The 27,147-nt window shown below is 46.2% G+C and overlaps 1 protein-coding gene across 4 annotated transcripts in view; it reads right to left on the bottom strand.

The window, feature by feature from the left end:
* Positions 1-935: 935 nt before the first annotated feature.
* MDGA1 (MAM domain containing glycosylphosphatidylinositol anchor 1) overlaps positions 936-27,147 on the bottom strand; it is a 125,017-nt gene continuing 98,805 nt past the window's right edge. For 3 of the 4 annotated variants that reach the window (XM_090135214.1, XM_090135212.1, XM_031599912.2), the window contains 7 exons: positions 26,072-26,249; positions 25,083-25,106; positions 18,121-18,273; positions 17,008-17,142; positions 3,190-3,320; positions 2,375-2,483; positions 936-1,465 (listed from right to left, as the gene is read on the bottom strand). In XM_090135214.1, the coding sequence (XP_089991340.1) occupies positions 1,374-1,465; positions 2,375-2,483; positions 3,190-3,320; positions 17,008-17,142; positions 18,121-18,273; positions 25,083-25,106; positions 26,072-26,249 (822 nt within the window). In that variant the 3' untranslated portion in view covers positions 936-1,373. The remainder of the gene's footprint in view (positions 1,466-2,374; positions 2,484-3,189; positions 3,321-17,007; positions 17,143-18,120; positions 18,274-25,082; positions 25,107-26,071; positions 26,250-27,147) is intronic. The other variant, XM_090135213.1, reaches the window with a different exon arrangement.

Below are 27,147 nucleotides of genomic sequence, written 5' to 3'. Positions count from 1 at the left end.
ACCCCCAGTGCACTGTAACGTGGGGCTAACTCTGCCCTGTGCTGGGAGTTAAGTCATGCCCATTGCTGCTTCCATTTGCAGCAAGGATATCATGGCTCCTGCTTGGCCAGTGCAGGCAGACCCTTCTCCTGGGGTCTGCAAGGCTGCACGTACTGACGGAATTCAGCCACTTCTCCCTTGAGCAGTGGTGCTGTGCCACATTTCCCCCTCTCTGCAGCTAAAGGCCTGAGAAGTGAGGTGGCAATATCAGGCCGACATGCCTGACTCTTTCCATCATTCAAAATGCTCGAGCTGAGGGAAGTTAAACAATGGAGTTAAGTACTAGAATAAATAAATAATGAAAAAGAGACAGAGAAGCAATGCTGGGTTTAGGGCTGAGACAGATCTCATCCCAACAAAAATAGCGGGAAGCCAACATGTAATTGCTCCCCCCTTCCCTTCCCACCCCAACCCACTGAGAGACCTTTCTGCCTGCAGCTCAGATCTGCTCTCATAGTTTCTCCACTCAGCAAGAATTGCTGAAAGAGAGGAGGCATGTGGGGGCCTGCACTGCAGCTGAATCCAGTTGGGACTCCTCCACCATTCAGCGGGATCCAAGGGATGGGTCCACTCCTGTTCCATCTTCTTCAGGCTGGTGGGTGAGAAGCACAAAAAGGTGGGGGAGAGGATAGCAGCGCGGGCCAAAGCAAACTGCACAGGGGGCAGTTAAATACATGAGAGCCTGGAGGGTGGATGGATGGAGACACTGAAGCACATGCGGATGAGGCGGGGTGCTCTGGCCACTGGCCTGTGGGGCAGCTGCTGCATCACTGCAGGGCCGCCCCAGCCAGTGAGAGAGCATGGTGGACTGAGGAGAAGGCTGTGAAATATTGTCCACTAAGCTGCAGGCTCTGTGGTAAAGAAGGTAACTGTTCTGGTAGAAATTTGTGCTTTAATATATTTTTCTTTGTTTGTTTAAAACAAGTTCCCACTTCCCTGAGGAAGCCCTGTCCGACATTCCCAAGGAAATATAGGGGTAGATTTTTCCTCCTTCATTTGCTCTTCACATTTCTTCACTCTTATTTTTTTTTCTTTAATTCCTTCTTTCCTGCGCTTCTGTTTCTTTCCTTCCTTCCTCTCTCTCTCACTCTCTTGTGCACGTGCTTTTTAAAAAACATTGTCTTTATTTTTTAATTTTGTCTTAGACATTATGACTTTCTCAAGGAGTGCTCCAGTTCTGAACCAGATCCCTTTGCGTGGTCATGCCTGTCAGTCTTTGGTAACATATGGACACTTTGGTGTGCCAGTGAGGAGGGGAGGAAGAGGAGCAGAGGTGGCTGAGTAGGAAAGGAGCAGGAATGTCTCGGTCCGAAGACAGGAGCGCTCACTTGCCATCATCTGAGCAGCACGTAAAGGAAGAAAGTCAATGGGCCACAAAGACAAGGGCCATGCTGGGCTGGAACCCCACTTCCTGGAAGAGCAACCGCTGCCAGCCAAGGAGAGAGAGAGAGAGAGAATTAGTGATGGGAAAGATGCAGATCTCATCAAACAAGTCAGCGCACAGCAGTGTCACTGTCTCTCCTCACACCCCAAACCATGAAGCACATCCCAGATATAATGAAAGGTCTTTCTACTCTTCCCTGGATTTTCAAGGTTTCCCCAGATTATTTCATTTCCAGGGCCAAAATGCTGAATCTTTGTTACTTTTGCAATTCAACCTTCCTTTCTTCCCCAGATAATTCAACTTCAGCTATAGAAAAAGTTCTCTTTGTGGTTTGATTAAAGTTTGGCCATTTGAGGACCTTTAACTACACTGAAAATTTGAAAAAAATTAGGGTATTTTGACTATTTTGATGTTTTGTTTTCCCTTTCACCATTGAAATTATGAAAATTGTTGACAGGAACTCTTTCTCAACCATTTTTTTTCCTCCTGCTCACCTGGACAGGTTATTGAGGACACAGGCAAGACATAGGCAGGACTAAGGCACAAGGGACACCAGTGGCTCCCACCCAAAGACTTAATACTTGCATACTGCTCATGCACTTTGCTATGGCTTCCACCTCAGTGAGAATGAAGTTCTCATTTTCTGGAATGCTTTCAGCTACCTGAAGGTGACCCCCCAGACCAGCTCATTGACATGGTCTTCAGCATACTGGTGTCTGGCAGCACAGCCCCTACAGTATCCAGTTGTTCCTCTCAGCTTTTGCTGACTCATGACTATAAAGAACAAGTTAGAAGTCTGATAGGCCCTCTCCTAACTTCTGGTGATGGAGCCTGTTTTGTTGAGCCCCGTAAATACATCAGTGTGCACTGAAATTAGGGGAATGTTCCTACACACCATGCATATGTGCACTCCCGTTGGCTCATTTTCCTCTGGGGCATTCGCACTCTTACCCTTATTCGGTCCAATTGGCTTCCTTGGACAGTCCCCCTTTTTCAGAGTGACATCATCGATGGCAATGTCTCCCTCATAGCTCGTGCCCCGGACACCTTCGAAGATGATCTGCAATCAGAGCATGGGGCAGAGCCCAGAGTGAAGCTGTGGAGGACTTGCTTCCTTCCCATGCAAAGAGCAAAACAGCTCTTACCAAGATGCCCCGTGAATGACTTCTCCCTGTTTTTCCAGCACACACAGGATTTGGAGTGCTGAGACCCACAGAGTAGAGAATCAACCTCTGTGTACTGTCTGCAGTGTAATAAATGAGCATGTAGAGTTCTGTTTTATTAAGTACTTTGCACTAGCAAAACCAACATTGAACAGCACTCGCAAGAGTAACTAAATCCTTATTTATTATTTTATAGTACCCAAAAGCACGCTGGGCATTTTGCCACAGTATCACATTGTACCAGCCTGCATAGCCCCAGATCTCACAAACAAGCCTACAACAGCCAAGTAGCCTGCTGGGCAAAAGCACCTGCAGTAAAACATCCGATAACAAAGCCACACACCTTCCTGGTACTCATAAATAACTCATCAAGCAGATACATCATGCCCAGTTCATATCCACCCTACAGTCCTAAACCAGAGGGATAGTGAGGGTGGGCTCTTGTAGAACATGCTCTGAGAAGCATCCAGCAATCAAAGTCACTTCTGACCTCTGTGCTTGCACTAAGCTCTTGCCTTGCCTCAGTGACCATGGGGTGCAGAGCTCCCATAGCACATGGATGGGGTGGGTGGTACGCAGCTCCTCGGCTGTGCCCTGACTTACCTGGAAGGGCCCAGGCGGGTTGATGGGCACATGTGCTTGCTGCCACATGTTCCCCCGGTTCCCGCTCAGTGACCACACCTGGGTGTCGATGGCCCGCTTGTTCCTCACACGAACCAGCAGATTCAAGGAGCCTGCAGGAGAGAAATTGGGTGCTGGTGACATGGGGCATGCAGGAAACCCAATCTGCTGGGCTGACCCTTGGCATAGCTCCTTCTCCTGAGTTGACAAACACATCTCACTGGCAGTATTTCATCTACCTGGGCTCTTCAAAGGAGGATACATACCCAGATGAGGACAGAGGAAATGAAGAAGTAGCAGTCTGTAGCATGGCTGTATGGCCTTGCACAAGAAGTGGGTGGCAGATAGGCTAGTTGTAAGGAACCTAAACAGGTGTCCTGTCCAACCTCTTGCCTGAAGATGTTTCCAGTTCTAGATCAGGACAGCATTGTCAGGCTTTGTCTGGCCAAGTCCAGCACAGACCTTCAGTGATGGCATTGGAGGCTGCTATTCCCTGTTATGTTATGTAATACTACTGATCCTTCCAGTACTTGAAGGGAGCATATAAACAGGAGGGGGAACGACTGTTTACATGGGTTGGTGGTGATAGGACAAGGGGGAATGGTTTTAAACTAAGACGGGAGATTTAGGTTAGATATTAGGAGGAAGATTTTCACACAGATGGTGATGACACACTGGAACAGGTTGTCCAAGGAGGTTGTGGATGCCCCATTCTTGGAGGCATTCAAGGCCAGGCTGGATGTGGCTCTGGGCAGCATGGTCTGCTGGTTGGTTGGCGACCCTGTCAATGGCAGGGAGGTTGAAACTAGATGATCATTGTGGTCCTCTTCAAACCAGGCATTCTATGATTCTGTGATCCTATGAAAAGAGTTTGGATTCGTGACCTTTATAATTGCCTTTCAAACAGTGGTCGTGGGCTGATAGCAGCCTCCTCTTAGACTGACAGAGCAAGCCCAGCTCCCTCAACCTCTCTTCCCTAGCATTTCTGCTCCTGTTCCATCCTGATGACTGTGTGTTGGATCCACACCAGTTGGTCCACATCCCACTTGAACTGAGAGTCCTAGGATACACATTCCCCTCTCCTCTTCCACCACTGTCACGTGGCATATTTAGTCTACAGTTTTTCCTGACCCTGGTCCTTAGAAATATCACCTGTGTCCTCAGCAGCCACTTGTCCTGGTTACTTACTTGCCCTGAAGCACACAAGCGTGTTTTGCTGGTGTTCTGCAGCACTGCCTCTCATGCCTGCTCCCACATTTTCAGAGGGACACAAAATCACACTCTGAATCAGCACTGGCTTTAAGCCCTTTCCATCAAACAATTCCCAAAAGGTTTTGTCTGCCACTAAAACAAAAACAAAGCCAACAAATCTGAAAGCATTTCCAGTTTTCATTTGAAAAGTGTCACATACCCCCTCTACCCACAAATGAAACTGTCTACCTACTATATCTTTTTAGTAATCCTCCCCAATTGACTTTTTTTCCCTTTTTTGTTTCAATAAAAACACATTTTTAAACACTCATTCAGGGCTGAACTGAAACACTTTCTTTTTTTCAATTCAGCTGATGAACCAAAAAATTAATCAGGAATCTAGTCACTCTCTTGCTCATCAGTGTTTCTGATACACAGACATATTACCCCTGAGAGCAGAGAGGCAATAACAACCCTTACTTAAACGTCCATTGTCTATCTGCACTTGGGATGCTGCCTTCTTGCCTGGGTCTGGCTTTCTGGGAGCAGCGAGAGCTCAGGGAAAGCAATAGGGAGAGAGACTTTCTTAGATAATCTCCTTCCTATACAGTATCTTGAAATCCTTCCTTCTTGGCATGTCAGCCCTAGGGGTACTGTGTGAAGGACAGGGACCTGGAAGTACTCCTGCTGAGTGCCTTGCTGACAGAGAGCAAGATACATCACAAGCAGTTCAGAGATGCATAATAAAGATGATGAAATGTTTAGATTCTGAGTGGCTGACTTACAAGAAAAGGTTAAAAGAATGAAGTATGTGTATAATTTAGTGAACTGAGAAAAGACGGACATGGTTATTGACTGGAAATATTCTGAAGCACTAACATTAAGGCTGGCTGAGATAAATAGATGAAGACCTGAACAAACAGGGAGAGGGCAAGACAGCAGGAAGGGAGGGGATGTCCCACCACCTGGGATGCATTCTGGCCAGCCTGCAGAGCTAATACCTCCCCTCAAATTCCTGTGACTCAAAGATGAATAAGAGAAGGATGGCAAAACATCTTTCTGTCTGGAAATATTAGGATAGTGAATATATCAAACTACTTCCCCAATGATTCTGAGTTTCCCACTTCGAATGAGGAATAACATGACTTTGTTCCTCTTTTGGTCAGCTGCCACTGCACAACCTCAGGCAGAAGTAAGCAAGTGGGATCTGCCTCCTGGAAGCACGGGTCACCATGGGAGCCCCTGGCAAAACCAGTTTTGAGCCTCTGGCTTCTTGGTGCCCACCCTACCCTCAGAAACAACTTATGAGGGAAGCCTCACTAGGAAGAATACCTAGTCCTCACTGGAGCCCTTAGCCAAACTGATAGCCCACACAGGATCTACATAATCCCATAGATCAATGTCAATATGAGCGTGTTCAGAGCAGCTAATTACAGCAGTCAGAGCTGGTGAGTTGAGGGACTGAGACTAAATTAAGTACTGATATGGAGCTGCCAGCAAGCAAGGATTAAAGTCAACTGCTGTCCATTCCAGCCTCACTTAGGGATGGCAGCTAGGATCTACCACTCCAGAGCCTGGCTGAGCAGCCAGCATTGAGACAAATCAAGCAGCAAATGAACTCTGCTATGCCGCAGGATAAAAGAGACGGTGAGATAGAAAGGTACTCATACAAGCATCCGGAATGCAAATTAGTGCTCCCAAAGCACTGGCTGTGAATACCTGGCCTGAACCCAAACTGAGCCTAAGCGTGTCCTCACTGACAGCCTGCTGTCCTTGAAGCATTCAACCTTTTGGCCCCCAAATTCTCCAGCAGAACAATACTGAACACACGCAGGTGTTATTCAAGCCGTTTGAAATTGGAAAGGAAGCTTCTTTGTCTGCCCACAACATGCCATGTTTCACCATACCTGTCTACACCTGGAAAACTGAGGGTCAAAAGAGCCAAGCAATGTGTCCACGACTGCCTTACAAATCAGAGTTGCAAAGGAGGGTCAGATCTGCTGCTCACAGCCTACATGCAATCCCAGCTAAGTTACAAAGCCTCTCCAAGGCTGGGAAAGGACCACAAAACCCCCCTTCTCTAGGAACATTCTCATCATGAGAATGCTTCCTCCCAGAAGCATAGCAAAGACGTCAGCTCTTCAAACTAAATATGGATGAAGCTTCAGCTCCATCTGGTTTTGTACTACTATCACGCCCAGTTTCCTGTATTAGAGTCCGAAGCCAGCTGGCAGTTTTGTTACCTATTTGTTTAGTCATTGCTCTTTCCCCATCTCTTCCATCAGATGTGTCTGGCATTTCCTAATGGCACCTGGTGGCGAGGCACACACAAAGGCAGGCCACGTATCTGCTGCTGAATCTCTCCAGCTGACCAGAGACAGACAAATACAAGAAAAATTCCAGGATACTGACAATCCTATTGTTACCTCTCCCCAAACAAGACAATATTCACATTTCTCTTGCAATCTGTATTATTCCTTCTTCCCAAACAAAAGAGAGAATAAAGGCCAGTGAGGAATCAATTACAGTGGGAGCAAGCCCTGCCTTCTGCTGACTGCCTTTAAGACCAAAGCTGGCATTTCAAGAGTGGCACTCACACAAAAGAGCACCAGCTGGGCTGCCAGATAGAGTAGCCCAAGGGATGCCTTTAAATGTTACCTTCTCTCGAGAAGAAAAGGTCTCCTCTCATTTTTTGTGGGATGGAGATTTCACTGTCATGCTGAAAAGCAGCGTGGATGGAACCAGCACAGGCGGCACTGGGAGGGAAGCAGGGTCTGCAAGGGCAACACCATGGGCACAGTCCGTGTGGGATGGCAGAGCACGCTTCAAGGGCTCTCTGTAGGGCATCTGGGAGGGTGAAAGCGGGATGGGGACAAGCTACTGTGTGCACGGGTGGGCGCACAGCTCATTCTGGGTGGAAGCCAGGAAGAGAACAGCCAGAAAGCGAAGGGAGGACAATGCTGAGCACCAGGAGACAGAGTGCTGTGCCAGGCACGGCAGAGCTCTGTGTGCTGCATTGGAAAGGCTGCCAGGATTCACAGCTGGGAGTTGGGGTGGCTGCAGGCTCAGGCTGATCCCACCATGGCTCCCCACTGCAGTGTTCCTGCTGTGGGATGGGGCTATCCCAGGGGATCAGCTACCTATGGAGCTCTGGCTGGTGCAACAGTTTGGGTTTGGCACCCAGCTGAAGCCAGCCAGAGAGGGGAATCCAGAGCAGAGAGTCCTCAGGGCATTACAGCTGTAAGCAAGATAAATTGAGATAAGAAGAAACTGATTTGTGGCAGGAAGTGCCCAAGGCAGAGACAACTCAGCCCTTATATAGCCTGACAGAGTCATTTGCAGACCTAATGTCAGGGCTAAAGCCAGGCCAAGGAGAAAAGAGCTCTTATCTTTCTCACAGGGACTTTGAGCACTTCCTTAAGTGTGGTTTAGTGTAACACCACTGATCACAAACTACAAGCCCAAAGCTTAGTGCAGGCAAATCCCAGAAGCAAAAGAAAGTCCCCAGAAAGAATCTATTACTGCTCATAATCCCCGGAACAAATACCGGTCTCTCCTTCTCTCTCTCTCATTTAAATGGATGCTAATGAAGAGCAGTCAGTATCAGGCTGGTGTTCTCAGTTACAGTGCTGTGGGGAAAAGTTACTGCTCTGAGAGCTGGGAAGCAGAGAGCAGAAAAACAATTGTGGCACTGATTGAGACGGAGAAATAATATCAGCTTGTTACTGAGTCATAATTTTCAAGAATGTCTTGTCTTTGTGCCATGATAGGATATATTTATTCTTCCACAGTACCTAATGATGCTTCATACATTAATATATGTGGAATAAGGCAATTAAAGCCCTTTGGCTGCTTTACACTCCTGGCAGCACAGAAACTTTGCCTCAATGTGTCTTTAACTGATCCCAGCTTGGTGGGCAGGGTCCTCTGTGACTCTCACATGTTCACTACCCAGATCCCTTCCACTGCTTCAGCAAAATCAAAGCAGGAGAGTTCAGACAGCTCATTAATACCGAGGAAACAGAGTCTTGGTCAGAGTTTGGAAAGTGCAGCTATCCCAGCTCCACTTATAAGGCATTCCCTTTGGCTTCAGAGAGACATTAAGCATGTTCAGTGCCATGTCACAGGCTGCTAATTGCTAGGGGATTCTCTTTCAGCTGTGTTACACTGCAGAGACTGATAGAAGGGATCGGGGGAATCAAAGTCTCTAGTTCCCTACTGTGGCTGGGACTTTCTGAGAATAAACAGCAATGTGGTAAGTTTCGCTTGCCAATGTTTCCCCTGTAGCAAACCTGTGAAAATCATTTAAATCTTGCTGCTTGGAACTATCTTGGATTTTACTGGGGATTTAAAAAATTAGAAAAAAATGCATTTTCATCCCTGACCATTCAAACCACCATCAGATGAGGATGGGTTTGAAGAAATATCCCCTGACACAACAAAGCCAATTGCACAGACCAATCTATGATCCATCACTATGTGACCTGTCTGGCATGTATATGAGTGTTGGGATGGAAGGAATGGGCCAGCAGGGAGAAAACTGTGAAGAGGCAAGGTGGACAGATGGCTGGCAACTTGGGGTGACATGCTGGGGGGAGACCTGGGTCATGTGGCCAGTGGGGTAAATGCAGTGGCATCATCATGCCTTACTTAAGTGATGAGAAATGGAAGTGCTAACAGGAGGGAAGCAGGCAGACTACAGCTACAGCTCCTTCTCTCTAGGACATACCCACCTGTCTGTGTACATGGAGAGCAGATGGTGATATGGTAGGAGCAGACTTACAGTGGAGCTATGCTTGAGCTCCTTTGCTCATTTGATCCGTGGTCTAATTAGAGAAAGTGTTGGCATACAGAGATGAACGATACAAGACATCCATTTTTGATGCTGCGTGTACAAAGTAAAATCCTGCCACCTCTTTTCAGGGAAAATTCCCTCAGAGGTTCTCTCTGACCAGTGACAGGCTTTCCTGCCTGTGGACAACAGGATATGGTTTAAGAAATTCAAAAGCAAAACAAACAAAAAAACCCACCCACATTCCATAATGTTAAATTAATGCCATCTCAGAAGAACAAAGGCCCATCAGATATGCAGCCAGAACAGAGCAGAGGGAGAGAACAGTCTGGCATTTAAAAAGAGAAGAAGCAGGAGTCCTCAGGCTTTTCGCCAACTCCACATCTGATTCATTATGCCAGCTTGCTTAATCACACCTCTTTCCAGTACTTAAATGTTTTGCAGGGGACAATGTGGACAGGCTATATCCTTCCCCACAGGACAGTTTGGCTACGGCATCGATGGGATCAGGCTCAGTGTCCTCCCTCTGCCAAGGTTGCCACTGCACCAAGACCCCCATTGCCTTCAATCCAGACACTCAGCCACGGGGTTCTCCTGGAGAACTCCTGCGCTCCATAGGCAGAGGAGTACAGGACAGTGCCTACCACTGTCTCAGTTTGCCACTCAGCTGGACACAGTGGAGAATGGGAATGCAAGGAGCAGAGCAAGAAGGAGATCATGTGGAAGTAACTGTTCCCACCAATTTTGCAGATTCAAGGAGCAGAGTGAAGCACAGTTACTATGAGGTCTGCGTGCTCCTCATTCACCCTCTGTTTTGTGACATGCCCGGATGCCTCGAGGCAAACATTCTATCTTCTCCCAGCTTTGATAGCTGACCCTTTCATCTTTGCCACCAGAGACAGCTGGGTCCTTTGAGCAGTTCTTGTTCTCAGTTCTCAGACTGAGAGCACGCACTGTGCTCTGCTCTCAGACGAGTGGAAACAGAGGTCTGCTTCACACATACTGCCAGGTTTAAAAGAGCACAACAGGCAGGCAGGGTGAGCCTGCCTGCATCTCTTCTGAGGGCAGTCTTTGCAAAGACCTCGGTCAGAGGGGAAGCAGACTTGCAGAGCCCCCTGGATAGAAGTGGTGTCAGGAGGAGGCTGACAAAAACCCTGCAGAAGTAGATGTACTTACACTGTCTCTATCCCTACTAACAGCCTATTTCCCCATCCTCACCCAGCCCCAGGAGCCAAGCACAGGGCAGCTGCACAGCTGCAGGGCTTGGAGCAGATGGGCTGTTTTAGTGCAATGCCGATGCAGGCAAGACAGCAGGAATGAGCAGCTGAGATCATGCATTCTTCCTGTTAACTGAAGACACTGCTCAAAATCTGGTCTCTGACCTTCTCCTCCGCCTGACCCAAAGAGAGGTGAATTAAGATTGGAAAAGACCTCTAAAATCATCTGGTCCAACTGCCAACCCATCCCCACCATGCCCACTGACCATGTCCCTCAGTGCCATATCCACACAGTTCTTGAATACCTCCAGGGACAGTGACCTCCACCACATCCCTGGGCAGCCTGAGCCACTGCCTCACCACTCTTTTGGATAGGATGTTTTTCCTAATATCCAACCTGGGAACTGGGGAGGATGATGGCCTCTTCATGCACAGTAGGGAAGCTGTTAGAGCTTGCTGTGTTCCCAGCTTTGAGATGGGATGGATTGTTACTAGAGACTTCCATACCATTTCCTATCTTACTGTGCTTACTCTAAGAAACTTCCAGAGGACTAGCTGAGACAGTAGGACTCCCAGCCAGGATGTGCAAACTCCAGTGGTTCAGGTGCTAGGATGCCTCTCTTTGGGAGAGGTAGTCACTCCTAGAAGCAATGGTGATGACTGGGAATTTTTGAGTTTTCTGGGAAGCATTTCAATACGTGTTGCAAAATCACGTCTTGCTGAAATTCAAAGAAAGGTTGGAATGTTTGCACAAGTAGTGCAAGTTGTATCCTCTGCCTCACAACAATCCTGTCAGAGCACCTGGGGGGGGGTCTCTGGAGGTACACCAATTTTAATCTCCACTTGCACAATTATGAAACTGCTCCATGAGGAGAACAGAAGAGTGACCCATGAGTGCTAAAGAAAAATCCAAATAGGCACTTAGAGCTTAAGCATTTCCTCTTAACTGTCTGTTAAGTTTTGTGTCTAGTGATTTCAGGGACTGAATAATTGATGCAGCACCCAGTGTCCCAGGAGTTGATCAGGTTGCAGTATATCCTGACTGACATTCAGCTTTGCAGAAGGCTGTGTCATAAGCCAGGTCTGAATGGAAACATCTTTTGCTCAGAGCTGGGAGGAAGGGAAGGGGTTGTAGTAGTTGTATCTTCCTGCAGGACAAATAGCAGTGACTCAAATTAGGTGAGTAGAAGTAAAAATTGTCTGTGGGCATTCAGGGCATCTGTGTCAGCAATCTGTGCCTGCCATCCTTTCCAACAAATTCTGCAGCAGTAACATGGTCAGATCATGATTTGTAAAACAGAAGAAGAGGATTTTTAAAGAAGATAACATTTCAGTAGCTATCTATCTGCAGTAGGAACTTGATTGAGTGGCACACTATTATGTAGGAGCAAGAAAAGGTAAGGATCAGTGTTCCAGAACTGAAGATAATAACAGAATGCCTGCATCGACATGAAGACATATTATTCATAGAACAGAAAAGACATATAGCCAACTCATATGTGAATCCTTTTTCTTCCTCTTCATGTCTTCTTCAGCTTTTATAGCAGTCTTCAACCAAGCTCTTTGGGTTAAGACAATTCAGTCCCACAATTGCAAGCTGTGCCAAGCATGCTGTGGTGCTGTTTGTGAACCAACATCCAATCAAACTGTAGACACCTATTATTTACTGAGTTTCAGGAAGAGTAACTGAAGGGAGTTCTCTGCCTCTTGTTATTCAGAAACTTTGATTAGATAATGTATTGGTCCCATCTGGCTAGAATCCAAAGCTCACTGGAGTCTTCAGAAAAGCAATGACTTCTACTGAAGTCATTCAATAGCCTTTGGTTCAGAGCCACTCTATTGAACTTACAGAGTTTGAATGACACTTTATGAATATATAGTTATCTTGCCAGGTATTTATAATCCTTGCTCATGATCATGGTATTTGACTAACTTCCAGGAGAACCAAGCAGATACTATTAGAAGAGACTACAGTTTATCCAAGGCCCCATACCACAGCCCGCAGCAAACTGCTTGACATCTACACAGAACATTAGTTAAATACGCATCTATTGATGGATGAATGTGTAAAGCCAAGAACCCATCTAAATAAGTGGAAAAAGAAAGGATACATACATACATACATACATATATATATATATACATACACACACACCACACACAAATAGAATGCATTTTTTCATTACAAACTTAGCTCTAGCAGCAACTTGTTTTCAAAAGCCTAGAGGGAAGTGAATCACACTCATTAGGAAAATCAGCCTCCCCTCAATCAATCCAGTGAGGTAATCTGTTCTGTAGAATTATTGCACTGGTCACAGTGGCATGGATTAAATGAACTATGCATTTGTACATCAAGCAAAAGTTATATCTCCAACACAAGGCAGCTACCTCCAGGACGGCAGCTGTGTAACTGCATGCAATAGCACTTGAACCAACAGAATACATATATCCACAAGGTTTGGGTGGGAAAGAGGGTGCTAAGATGTCAAATATTACAAAAAGGTCTTCTTCATGGTTCAGATCACTTTGACATTGGCATAGCTAATACCTGCCGATCAGCATGACCTGATAGCTCTTACTTCTGTCACTTGTCAGAAACAAGATGCAACTATGGCACCTCTGCAAACATTGGCTCTTATTGTGATCATCCACCACAATGTCTCAGACACACCTTTGTACCACCTGCATAATTTGAATTGAAGAACTAAAACAGCAATTTGTTATGCCAGGCCTTCCTGGTCTATGTTTCCTAATCAGGAAGAGGGTGTCAATGGTGACACTACCAGTGTAAGTAGATTGCTTAGAAGCCAATTACTTCTGTATAACAGCTTATGGGTTTCTTGGACTTGGGTGCTCTGGCAAGCGATGTGCGTGATTAAGGCTCACTGACTTAGATGTAAAATCCCTCTTAATCAGTACCAAGCATGGTTCCTCACAGTATTTTATGATTTCATTGAAAGCCTCCCATCCTGATTATACATAGGCCAGACATAGCTGGTGTGATCAGATAAGGTCTGTGTCAGCACTAAGCTGGAACAGTACCACCTTCAATTCTCCAAGATATTTACTGATGCTGGACACACACCAGAAAATAAGCCCGTTCTCTGACTTCTGGAAGAGGGACTGGCCAAGGTAAGACTGTGACACTACCAGAGCAGAAAGGAGGCTTGAAATATAAAACTGCAAGCCAAGAATAGGATCTTCAACCAGGCTCATCTCCTGTTGCCTAGGACCTGCCAGACATCCTACAGGAAGCAGCTGTACACTTCCAACCTAGGAGATACCCTAGGGTGAGAAGAGCTCTCTGCCATCTCCCCTTTATGAGGCAGAATGCAGTCCTAAGCCCATATGCAGTGATGAGTTGTATTAAAAAAAAAGCAAAAAAAAAGGGTCTGCCGGTGTGATCACATATGGGAAGGAGGCTAAAAAGCAGCTGTTTGGGTACATTCAGAGTCACTGCTTGCATATAGGTATTCCCAGCAAGTTGGTCCCTCACAGCATCCCCTTCTCAGGAAACCTCTGGGAAGAGAGGAAGAGGAATCTGACAGTGGAAACGGGGATCTGGGGATCTGCTCCCAGCTGAATGCTGAAACTCAACAGGCCAACCTGACAAGGAGTTGCACTCAACAACAGGTCCCTATGTGCTGTGGCTAGCTCTTCTCCTGAAGGAGGACATATGGTGAGCAATTCCTGCTTTGATGTATCTGTGTCTGTCACAGACAAGACACTCTAGTTCTTGAATGTCTGCTGGAAACTGTATTTCTTTCCTACTCCTCCTCCTGATTTTTTTGTTTGGGTTGGCAGAATTGTAGGACAATATAAACACTTGCTCCAGAGGGGGGTAAAAGAAGAAAAACTGATGACCAAATAACTCCAGAAGAATGGGAATTGCCTCCAGGGAGCTCCCCTTCACCCTGCTCTCTCATCAGCTGAGAGAGATTCAACATCATCCTGCTCTGCTAGTTGCTGAATATTTTATACCATGGCTACAAATGCTCCATTTGTATTCAGTTTCTCTCTTTCGTCATATCTATTATAAACGAGTAGTGTCTGGGAACTCTCCCAGGGAAGATTTGCCTGGATGGCTGTGGATATTTTATAGTCAAATTGTGAGAGTAAACCAGCTTTCAAGTTCTGTAGAGAGGGGAAAAGGTAATAAAAGGGTTATTAAAAAAATAAATAAATGTCGGGGTTTTATATGGCTTCCTTTCATAGTGACAGAGCTTCTGTTGGCTCCACGATGGAGCTGGAGCTTCTAGGAGAAGCTAAGAGAGATCCTCTTACTGGCACTGCTTGCCAACAGAAGACATCTGATATGCTATGGCTGATTCAGTAGTGCTGGCATCTGGCTTGGTAGGACCAGGCTGACACTAGGTGAGCCAGGGGTAAGAGCTGTGTGCATATGCACATGGACAGGTGGCAATATGGGAAATGACATGGTCACAGCCCAGGCTGGTAAACACTCATCTTTACCTTCATATTGTCACAGATGTGATGCAGGTAGGAGGCCAGGGTCTGTCTCTTCATTCGGCAGGAGGAGTCCTAGCAAGGAAGCCTCTATATGAGGGCCAACTCCCCTCTTGTTCAAGTGGGGACTAAAAAGAAACGTGGCCACAAGCTGAAGAAGCTTGCTTTGCCATCAGGCAGTCTGCCACTTCCACACAAGACTCTCAGGGGCCTTCAGCCAGCATGGACATCAAGACTGCCCCAAAATATCAAAAAGAATCCAAAATAATTACAGAATATCATGACTGGCCCTGAAGGAAACTACAGAGCAGAGAGCAGATATGAGGGACTGAATTTCAAATTGCAGATGGATATACTGTGGGTTTCCTAGACCAATCCACATCTTCAAAGCCCAAGAGAAAAGAACTTCTCATTTCTTTTTCTCTCTTTCTCTGACTCTATCTATTCAGTCTAATTTTTAAATAATTTATTCACTCTCAGCTCAGCCTTAGCCATTCTGGAAAATCATCTAATGGTGTTAAACAGCCTATTTACCGCACAAAAATTTAACAGCCCCTTTATGCAACATGGGGGAAATGGGGACCAGGCAGGAACAATGGCATTGAGTAAAAGGGAACAATCAACTGTTATAAAAGGCACCTGATGCTGATGAATATAAAACGACACTCAGTGGCTTTCCTAGGTCTTCGGCTTAACTGTATCTTTTGCTCAGGGTAATTTGTGGGTGAAGCAAATGAATAAAGAGTTAAAATACTAAAAGCCAAAAATCTGAAATGAATTGATTCCCCAGCACATCCAGTCTACACCACCTCTTGAGAAACCACAGGAATGCTGTCAAACAGCTGTCTTCCAATACAGAGCAAAAGCTAAGGGGCTTTTACTTTCCCAGTGAAATGAACTTGGAAATAGGGCACAGCTGCATTCTTAAAGGAGACAAAGAAAGAGGAGATTGCTTTGTGCTCCTCTCTTCACATCTTCTTTCCCTGGCAGTCTCCCACGTTTCCCTGCTGGTCTGTGCCACCCTTGATTGCAATCACAAAAGATCTAATCCCTTTCAAACCTGGTGTCAACCGGTTCCAACAGTTTTCTGTCACTGCCAGTGTGAAGACATCACGGAGCAGCTCATCTTCAGGAGAGATACAGGTGTATGGAAACACCTCTGACCTAGCTGGACTTAGTGCAGAAAGCAAACCTGAGTCCTCACAGCAAAGACAGAGGAGGAGACCTGCACTGTGAACCACTTCCCAACTACTCCAACCGGCATCCATGGTGTCAGGCTTTCAGCCTAACCCCCACTGAGAAAAGGTCTCAGATTTTGCAGCTTAACCTCTCTGCTGTGCCACATGTGCACAGAGATGTGGTAGCTGGACTCAGGAGCATGTTTCCTTCCAATGACATCAATGGTGCTGAGGCAGAGAGCTGTTAATTAACCTCGTTTATTGAAGGGTGGACACATTCCTGCCTGGGCCCTGCTTTTTCAGTCAGGCTCCAGTCCAGCAGGTGATTAATAACCTAGCGTGCTGTGGAAAGAGTGCATCTATTATTCAAATTAATGAAATTATAATCAAGAGGTGACGAATTAGCAATTGCTCCTTGACTGGATATGGAAACTCATTAGTGCGCTGGGCGCTGCTGTGGCACTTGCTGTACCAGTATGAGTATGGCTGGAGAGGAGGGAGTCAGGCAGAGCTGAGCGCCCCTTGTCACAGCTCTGCTCTGGCACACACAACTGCAGCCAAAGTAGCTGCACCCACCACAGAGTCCCACAAAGTACCTCCATCTCCTCTCTGATGTCACACTACCTAGAGCAAGGTGGCTGTGGTCACAACAAGGAGAAACACGTGAACATAGCTGTGGTGTTTTTTCTTGTGGAGGGTAAGGAGCCATGTTCTAGAGGAAACATGGCAAGAAGTGATGGCTGGCTTCAAGATACCATTCCAAGGACAGCCTCACAACATGCTGGGTGCAGGCAAAGGACAGCTCTGTGAGGACCATCCTGGCGCTTTGAGTACTGAGTGAGTCTCTAAGCCACTCAGATTGCTGGCTGCAGTCACAGCTGGTGGAGCTAATGCTGGAGGTCTTCCCCTACACCCCGCACTAGGCCAGGGGTACCCATCCCCAGACAGTACTCACCGATGTGCTTGCCGTACATGTGGTAGTAGAAGGAGACACAGTAGTACTTGGCCGTGATGTTGTACAGTGGGCTGATCAGCCGGGCTTTGTCTCCTGTCACCCGGGGCCGAGAGGCCTCGATGAACATGTAATAACCTACACAAGGAGAGAAAAAGGTAGGGAAAGCCATTGCATCTTCTGCCCTGCAAGTAATGGGATGCTTGGGGCTGGGAGACTCCTCCTCCTGCATGAGACATGGCCTTGCTCTTCTCATCCCACTGGATCCCATCCAGAAACATGTGCAGAAAGCGGATTGCAGAAAGGATTCAGTGTATCTGGCCTAAGCAATGTTGTTTTGATCTAAAGAGAACAATGCCAAAGTAGTTGCTAACAACCCAAGGAGGAACAGATTAACTATTTGTTGACACTGTTTTTGGTGCTAGGTCTGGCTGGTGTACTCAACAATAATGGGAAAAACCACTCCCTTAGCTGGCCTTCAGGTATTTCCCATTTTCTTTTAAATTTTTTTCTGAGTTCAGAGTTATGCTTGCATATGAATTTATTTTCCTCATTAGAGAAAGGGGAAAGCAATATCCAGCTAAATCTGGTCTGAGTGCCCCACGCGCAGCTAGGAGGAGAAATACACAACAACAGCCTCCTCCAGTCCGGCTTGGGGCTCCCACTGGCACTCCCCCAGCCTCATCCCTCCTGCTGTTGCTTGGTATGGAGGAGAACTGCCCCACGGAGATCTTCTATGAGGAAGCAGCTGTTTAAACTCAGCAGGGACATTTCCAGGTGTTGGAGGCATTCTCTTACTTGTTTATCCTTTTTTTGACTTCAAAACAAGCATCAAATGGGACAAGGACATTAGGCAGCAGGCAATTAGCTGGTAACAAGAACTAATGCTCACACTATTCCCTTAAACAAAGTCGTGGGTGTTTTAATTGTGTGTTTAATGCCAATCAGTAACATGCAAATTAACTGCCTGCTCCCTGCACCCTGTGCGGAGGAGAAGTGTGTGTGCGGAAAGCAGATCAACGCTCCGCCATCTCCCACAGCCGCAGAACCCTGATGCCTTGTGGCTTGCATCTCCCCTCCAGAACTGAGCCAGAAGAAACCCAGAAGTGTGCCTACCCTCTGGCGTACCGCTGATGTCCGTGGGTGGCCCTGTGTTGACAGTACGCTTGGGGTTCTGGGTCAGGGCGTTCTGCCGTGTCCAGTCAAAGTTGTCCATCTTGTCTTGCACGAAGCCGCAGATCTTCTCATCCTCAAAGCGACAGGTGTTATCTGCAGGGAAGGACAGGGACTGCTGCTTTTCAGACCTCCTCCTGGGGCTGCCTTGCTGCTTGAGGAGGGTATTCAGCACAGGTGAGCAGCCCCCAGCCTCAGGAGGAGGCTGAAAAGGTATATTTTCATGATGGCAACAATTAAAGAAGGGTTAATCCAGGCTGATGGATGCAATTATCTGACAAAATAAAATACAGCTAACAGGACTTAAAAGAGATTCTGCTGGGAGAACTAAGGGAGCTGATATAGAGGATGATAAAAAGAGTAACAGGGTGATGAAGGCAAGCTTTTAAACCAGACTAGCCTGATGGTAGAATAATCTTCCCAGGAAAGAGGAGAAAGTGCCAGCAGGTAAACCCCACTCTGGTCTACATATTAAATTAAACTATGGCACACATGAAAAAATCAGCTGTGAGTAGAGGTCAGCTCAGTGCTATAAATGTGTCATTTAGCTAGAGCATATTCAATTTATACCAGCTCAGAGGTATATCTGCTATTGCAGCTTATGCGGGTTCTCTTTACAAAATACATTTCACTGGCAAAGGATTTTCCTGTAGCATCAACTACATGTGCAAAAGAGTTTGCTTATGCTACTACCACAAGACAATCACAGTCTACAGCAATATGAGATGGGTGAAAAATCTTGCATATAGACACAACCCAATATGGACCTGCATAGAATGGAGCAAATCAAACTTAACCAGAATTAAGATGGTCTTTTGTCGAACCTTTGTGGTGAAAGCTAGTTTCTGAGCCTCAAAACCAAAGCCTTTCACTGCTGATATAGTTGGAAAAGAAGAGAAAGAATGGACAGAAAAGAAAGAAAATACAAGTCCAAGATTGGCTATAAAATTACTTTGTTTTTTCAAAAGATCCCAGGGATGAAAGCAGAGCTGGAGAATGAGATGAGAGCGGGATCTCAGAGCTCTCAACTGGTGCAGACACAGCAAGCAGATCTCTTTACCTTCTGTCTTTACATTAGAGCCAGGGGGGTACGCTATGAAACTGAACAATAAAGTAATTAAATTCATGGAAGAATACACAGAAAAGAAAAACATATTCTTGCTCAGGTTTTAGAATGTGTTAGAAACTCATCCATGGCATGCCAAACTCAGTTATTTGTGGTTTACCCCCCACCACAATTCCTGCTATCACGGACAGATGAGGAACAGCCTGAACGCCTACCTCGGCTTCTGCATTGTGCCATGGGAGGTTCAAGTTGGATATTAGGAAAAATTTCTTATTCAAAAGAGTAGTGAGGTAGTGGCACAGCTGCCCAAGGAGGTGGTGCAGTCACCACCCCTGGAGGTGTTCAAAAACCCTGTGTGTGTGGCACTGAGGGACACTTAGTGGGCATGGTGGAGGTGGGTCTTCTCTAACCTTAATGATTCTATGATAAACGAGCAGCATTTTGTCTCTGAGATGCTGCACCTATCTTCCAGCTATAGCCTGCATCACCTCCTCCCATTTGGGAAAGGAAACTGCTGTCTGCCACACAGTCAGACACAACAGCCTGCAGCCCCATGCAGCAGGGACACGGGCGCTCTGTGCTGTTATTCTCCCTTCTTATGTGGTTCTTACACCAAAGCATTCAGGAAAAAGAATGTAGCCTCCTCCACAGCCCACAGAATGGCTGGACACTACGCTGCAAGCCAAGGGTTTGGTTTGTGGAGAAGGGCAGCTGGCTTTTCTTTTAGCTCAGCAGGAAACACTGCTTCTGTGAGCTGAGCACAGCCATAGGGAGCTCGACTGGGCTGGCCACTTAACTGCTGATTAACCCTGGCTAAGTGCTTTCCGTTCAATCCGCTCATTTCTAATTAGCATCCTAATCCAAATTAGCCACTGCTACACAGTGCAGTGCTGAGCACAGGGAGCTGGAGGAGGTGGCAGGAGCAGATAGGGCAGACACCTGTAGGGTCTGAGGCTGGGCATCGGCTAGGGGGTCTGCCAGCTCAGCATAAGATCCTTTTGCAATCATAGGGAACAATCAGGACAGGAAGGATTTGCATCTCTGGCCCTATTGTGCTTGTGGACCTTTGGAGGAGAAAGCTCGCATTTTTCCTCAGCACAAAATTCCCTTAACTAGGAATATCAGACAAAAACAGCTGAAAACTGTAGCACAGAGGCCTGCTAGGCAACTGACTGAAAGCGAGCAAATCCCTGGAGAAAATGGCACAGAAACCAAAGAATAAGGAGGCTGAGGAGAAAGCCCAAGCTCGGGTGGAGACCAGAGAGAAGGTCAGTGCAGGGATAGAGGAAAACAGGGAGCTATGCAAGACAAGAGGACAGTATTCCTGGCTTACAGCTGAGGCCCAGCCCTGGTGGCTGACAACTGCTGCATGAGAAGTCCCTCACACCCTTGGGAACAGGACCTGAGAGCTTTAAGGTGGTAGGAAGGGGCTGCTCTTACAGCTAGAGCACAAGGCATGAGGTGCTGCAGACTCCCAGCTCTTTGCATGCCAGAAAAGGGCCATGCCTCTGTCTTCACCTCTCACTCAGATGCAGCCAATTCCAGAAGACAGAGCTCCTAGCAGAGAGCAAAAAATGGAGGAGGTTCCTGGGCACAGCACAACAGGACCAGGCTTACACGTAACACCACTCGCCATGCGAGAGCAATCTACAGCATGCTGCTTCTGCCTAGCTTGGGATCTCAAGGCACTTTGTGACAACTAATGAACAAGGCTTTATAATATCTCCATGAAGCATCAGCACTTTGTACATCTTCTGCATTACTCACGGTGAAACAGATGCACTAAAATACAGTCAGACACATCTAAGGTCACAGCAGGCAGTGTCAAAGATGGAAGTAGAACCCTGGTGTTCTGACTGCTGGTAGCTTGGTTTAAAGCAAACCACAGGAAGGCAGAAGCTCTGCTGCTCCTCTGAGCTGGAAGTGGAGGTGCCCACGATAACTCAGATATATTCAGAGCGTTGGGAAACAGCCAGCATGTCACCTCTGCGTGATTATCATCAGGCTGACTGAGAGAAACCTATCTGATCCAGCTGCAAAGCAAACCTTTAAGTGACCCACTAAGTCTCACAGGCCACAGCAGCGATCTGACTGCTGACCTCGGCTGTGTGAAGCAAACCTTCTTTCAGACTCGCACCATCTGCCAGGGATCCTGGCTCAGCACTGTGGAGCAAAGGAACCTTCCTGATTAAAAATTAAACAGCGGCTTTAAATATTGAACACAGAAGTTGTTCTCTAGATTGTTAGAGGCGAGGTGGAAGTAGCAGGGGAGCTGGTTCCTCAAAGGCTGGAGTTAGTGCTGTCTTCACCAAACAGATTTCCTTGGCAGGCTTTGCAGTGGCAGCAGCTCAAAGTGCAGAGATGTTTGCTCCTGGTTATAGACACCTCCCTGCATTCCCAGGGGTGAGACCCTCAGCCATGCCTATTAGCATTTCTTGTTGCTTCACCTCTTTGAGAAACATAATGGAGGTTTTCATCTCAAGTCCTTAGGGGTAAGCAATCCCTGGCCTTGAAATTCTAGCTGCCAAATGAATGCATACAAAAAATAATAAGATGATCCTAGCTGCAGACTACGGGTGAATAGCAGATGGAAGCACATTCAAATAAAATTGCCTTCGTCATTTAGCTGTGCTGTGGAAGCTGAAACTGGTTTGGAGCACAAAGGACCCTGATCCGACCCGCAGCGTGACCCACAGCCCATCACTAGAGATCACTTTCCCCACCTAGAAGATGAAGAAAATGCAAACTGGATTGTGACCTCAGAATACTCTGGGATTTAAGAAACACGTAACAAATTTTTCCACACGTTTCTAAAGCGTTTCTACATTTCTAACCAATAATGGAAGAAAGCTTTACAATACACTAACTGGTTGGGTCATACTGGAGCACCATCTGCTTTAATATCCCCATCTATCATACTGGGATAATATGGCCCAATCATATTTTCCATCCTGTCATGAGGAATTAGTGGCAGTCACCTGCTTTAAGATCTGCATTACACACATGCCTGAGGGATGGGCACAGATTCTAGGAATCCAATTCTAAACACTGGGATCACATCCCGTTCCCATATGTTCATGCTGAGTCAGCAAGTTCAGATCCCTCTGTACTATGAGACATTGAGAGAGACGGGACACACAAGCACTGGATGATGAGCAATAAGCCAGGTTAACCTACAACAACCTGCACCTGATCACCACCCACTGCACATGTCCACCATCAAAAAACATTTTAGCTCCATCACAGCCAGATTGTGGATACATAAGGGATAATGTTCCTGCTCTGGACAGGCAAGACACATTGCACAAGCGAGGAAAAAAATAGCAATCTCATATGTTTTTTAATTCTCTTATCACTGAGGTTGCAAGGCTACATCTGCTAGAACCAGGGAAACCAAACCACACACTGCGAATAAGATGGAAAAGTTTTGGGAGCAACACTCAGGGTTTGGGTTGGAAAGTGAATGTCATATCCAAATGAAATCACAGAGTAAAAGTAAGAAGGACAGAACAGATTCCCCTGGAGTTCAATCATAACATTAAGATGATCAGTTGTCCTAGGAGATATTTAAAATTTTACCTTAGAATCAATACTACTCAAAGAGAGCCTTTTAAGATAAATTCTGGTTTCCAGGATAAGATTAACTGATTTTTAAGAGTCAGCCTTACTGCTAATTTCTAAATAAGTGAAATATTCAATATCTTTTGTTCACTCCCTCCCTGTGCTTTCAGTTTCCTTTCACCTTATAATCTCAGCACCTGGCTCAGTAACCATAGCACATGCATGCCTGCCCCAATGTCATTAACATCTTATTAGGCTGGGAGAGAAAATGCATGAAGCAATAATTGTATTAAGTGACTCTCAGAGTTTGTAAATTAATCACCATTGTGCATGCCCTTGGATCAGGCTGCCAGAGGCATTAATCATCCAATCTTTGCCTTTCACTTGAGAGCTCTCAATGTTTGCTCCCAGAATTTGGCTGGGCAGCCTAGCGTGAGGATACCTTTGCAATCACAACACTTATTTTCTGGAGGTGGTGATAGCAAGAGAAGTGGGGGTAAAAAGAGGTAGGAATAGGGATTTCCATGCTGCTGAACTGAGAGGCTCGGAAGCAAGTTGTGGCCCAGAGACAGAGCTATGAGGCTTTGGGCTCATGTTTGCAAAGGGCTTGTATTTGCAATGGCAGCAAGCCTGAAAGGAAGGGAGATCTCTGAAAGCAAGAGAGATGGCTGAAGTTACATGGTAGTCAATCTCAAGGCGTGAACTCAGAGGCAGGACCCTGATGGCTGGCTCAGCGGTTCCAATTTTCAGCACAGTCTGGATGAATCATAACAAGGAGAACTCAAGTGGTGGGTTTACTGCATGAAAATACAGGCGTGGCTGAGTTCTCTGATGTAGGCAAATTTCATTCTGGTCTCAGTCAAGCTGCCAAAGCAATCCCAGGTGAGCACTCTGAAGGCTCAGCTTATAAAGACTCCGAGGAGACTGACACAATTAAGACTGAAGTTGCCTTGTCATTACCAGAGATACATGTGGTGTAAAAGCAAGTGGCAAAAGGCCAGATTTTATCACTTTCCCCTGTGAGCCAGAATGCTCACCTCCTCCAGCAAGGGAGGGGATGCATCCTGGAGTGGGTTCCTGGCAATATGTTCATTGTTTCCTGGTGGAAATCAGCCCAATGTACCAGTGAGTTCTCTTTGGAGAATGTTTAAAAAGGATCAAAAAGTGGGGAAGATGAAAGAACAAGGAATCAGGAGTCATAGATACAAAATCCCACTGCCTCTCTGAGAAACTCCTGTTACCAGATAAAACACGATAAACCTAATCATCCTCGAGTGTGAATTTGCACAAATGAATGCTTGATGGCTGCCTTACCAAGATAACCCTGTGCTCCAGTTCCTGCTTGTTGCCCAGTCCTGGCTTCTCCTTCCCACTGGTATCCTGCAGTGCAGCAGGAACACTTGCCTGCCCACATGCAGAGTGCTACCTAAGAAGACTGAATGGTGTTTCAGCTTTTTTGATTTTTACTTAGCAGTTGAAAACAGGAAAAAAGAAACATCTACATGGAAGCAGCCTGCTCTTTGTGGATCACCAGCAAGCAGTTTGCTGATCTCTGCCCAAGAGCTTTGCCTGGGCTCCTATCCAGCAACTGAAGCAAAGGGACTTTGTTTCATAGCTTGGAGATTAGCATGCTAGAAATCCTCTTTTATGGACATGATCATGTTCTTGACTAAGAACATCATTGTGGGACGCTGTGTATTGTGATCTCAAAATCAAGAGGAACTCTGGGTGCTCAGAAAAGATGGGTCTACATCTAGATGTTAGGATGCATTAGCAGGAATGACTGGAAGATAAATGAGAAAGCAAATAGTGATGACACCAGAGGGGAAGAAGAAAGGAACTGTGCTTATGGAATTTGCAAGTGGAACCAGATCTGAGCTAGAGATTGTTCCACACCACATGTAGAGGTGTCAAGAAGAATACAGGGGTTATACATTCCTTAAATAGAGATATTTTGGAGAACTTTTAATAATCTGCTTAGTAGATGCAAATTGCTAATAGTAGAGGGAAGGTGGGCTCAATAGTCATAACCTACTCAGTCACAGAGATATCAGGTGTAAGTGGGAGGCACATCTCTGGCATATACCTCCTGGTGATAACTCAAGGTACAAAAAATGGCATTACTTAATGAAATTATTATGAGTCTATGCAATCTCAAGCTCTTTGGGGGAAAATATTTTGTTAAGTTAGTGCTGTTTTCCAGTTTGCCTGATCTCCTGGAGCACTTGACTAACAAGCATTACAATCAAAACATAAATACAAAGGTCTTGTTGCTTACCTGTTGGGCTGGGATAGTTGATTGCTGGAAAAGGAAATAGAAAAACAACACATCAGAACAGCTAGCGCTCCGCCAAATCACAAATCATAATCAAAGTCTGAAAATAAAACAAGCACATCAAGAAAGGTCAGAGTTGTACGAATCTCCTAGCAGCATCCCTGCAAAACAGCACAGCTCAGTGTTTGCCTTGGTGATAGAACAAGCTGCTGACTCACTGATCCAAACAGCAACAGATCTTAATAATGGGTGATCCTGGAACTGCACAGGGAATCCCTTTGGGCTTTCTGAGCAGTTTCTTTCTGAAAGCAGTCACTGGGAGATACAGCTTGGTATCTAAGAGGGGCATCAGTGTCACTTTTCAGGTCAAGAAAGTTGTGTGAGATCATGCAAACACAGGTGGAAGAAGCTCTGTACTTTATGCTAAAATGCAGGGTCCAGACTCCTGATGGGAGTGAAAGAATCACAAGATTGGAATGCTGGATGCTGGAACAAGAAGCATAGTCAACGTCTGTCAATAGGATGATCTGGGATTCAGGGTGTTGGGTAGAGCTACAGGTTTATTGTGGCTAGTTGGGAAAGGAACTGTGCATTCAGCTCTGGAAACAATGAAGTCCCTTGAAATCCTCTTGCTTTTATGGGCATGTGGCTAATACGCAGAATTCACTGGCTGTTCTCTGAAATATGTCACTGAGCCACAGGTAGCATTGGGGTTTGGGTCTCCCACAGAGAGGAGAGTGTGTTGGAGCTGCTGAGTAAAGAATGAGTTGAGACTGACCCTGGTAGGTCTCTGTGTAATGTTTTGTATTGATGGTAGCAGCCAAAAAATGGCCAAATGTGACAGTACAATGCCATCAAAACTCTACGCAGCTGAGAGATACACCCAATGTTTGCAGGAGACAATGTCTACACATGCCCGTGACCATTGGCCTGACCCATAGCTGGCAGCTCGGACCTGCTCTCATAGCCAGGACAGAGGTGGAGACACCTACGTTCCATGTACCGGATGATGCGGGCAGCCATATCGCCAGCCCCAAAGCTGGTGATAGGTGTCAAGCGAACTTCGTAGCTCTGAGGCACCTTCAGGTTGGGCAGGATGTGCTCCAGCAACAGGCCTTTCTCCATTTTCTGTACAGGAATGAAGGTTTGGATGATGTTTCGCTGAGCCAGCTGCATGAAAAGAGAATCCACAGTGTCATGAAAATCCTGGAATTAGAAACCAGAGAGATCCTATTCACTATCTAACACCTTGCTTTTTCCCTTCCTACATAGGCAAGTATGCCTGCTTTGTCAGTGACATTGTCATGTAGAACTGGCTAAAAATTCCCTTCTCTGCCACAGAACAGTGATTAGGAGCCTGAGCTTTCACTGAAAAAAAGCTTTCAGGTCCTCCTGGTTAGGGGGGACGACTTGAAATATGGACCTGGAGCAATTCCATGTTGAGACCAGTGGCTCCAAGATGGGAGAAATAAATCTGATTGACCTGCATCAGTGCACCAAGGTCCTGTGCTCATTGGAGCATGGCATTTTGCCAAGATCCCCTTGAGTTCACAATCACTGCTGCAAAATTAATTCATCTGCTGTCTATATCCTGTGGCATTTCATTTGGTGCCTTGCTGGAACTTACCTACCTGCCATGCTTTCTCAGCACCCTTCCATGGGATCTGCCCTTCAAGCCTAGCCATTACTACCGCTTCAGTCCGGGGTAAGGTGTCTTGCTTAAGTCAGTGATCCTCTACAGTCACCCATAGGCTCCCTCTTTCTCTAAATCCCACTGAAGATGCGAACCATACTACCTGAACCATACCAGCTGAACAGAGTTTCATATACTAAGGCAGCAGGGAAGCTTCAAGAAAACAATTGGAAAAATATCGTTGTCAAAATCACCACCACTAAAAATGATGAATTATGTGTCAGTGAAACTTCCCTGCCACAGTCATGCTTTCTTGGCAGGGGAAGGACAAGAACAAGGATTATACAGTAAAGACACAATCTCTATTGCTGTGCAGTGCCTGGATCCCCGCGGCAAGGTTTGGTCCTGATATGTTATTGGGGATGCTGGTCCTGG

The sequence above is a fragment of the Phasianus colchicus genome, chromosome 2 (assembly GCF_987193195.1).
Source record: "Phasianus colchicus chromosome 2, bPhaCol1.hap1.1, whole genome shotgun sequence".
Classification (NCBI taxonomy): domain Eukaryota; kingdom Metazoa; phylum Chordata; class Aves; order Galliformes; family Phasianidae; genus Phasianus; species Phasianus colchicus.
The sequence above is the reverse complement of the archived record's forward strand: the minus strand, read 5'-3'. Positions and strand labels throughout refer to the sequence as shown.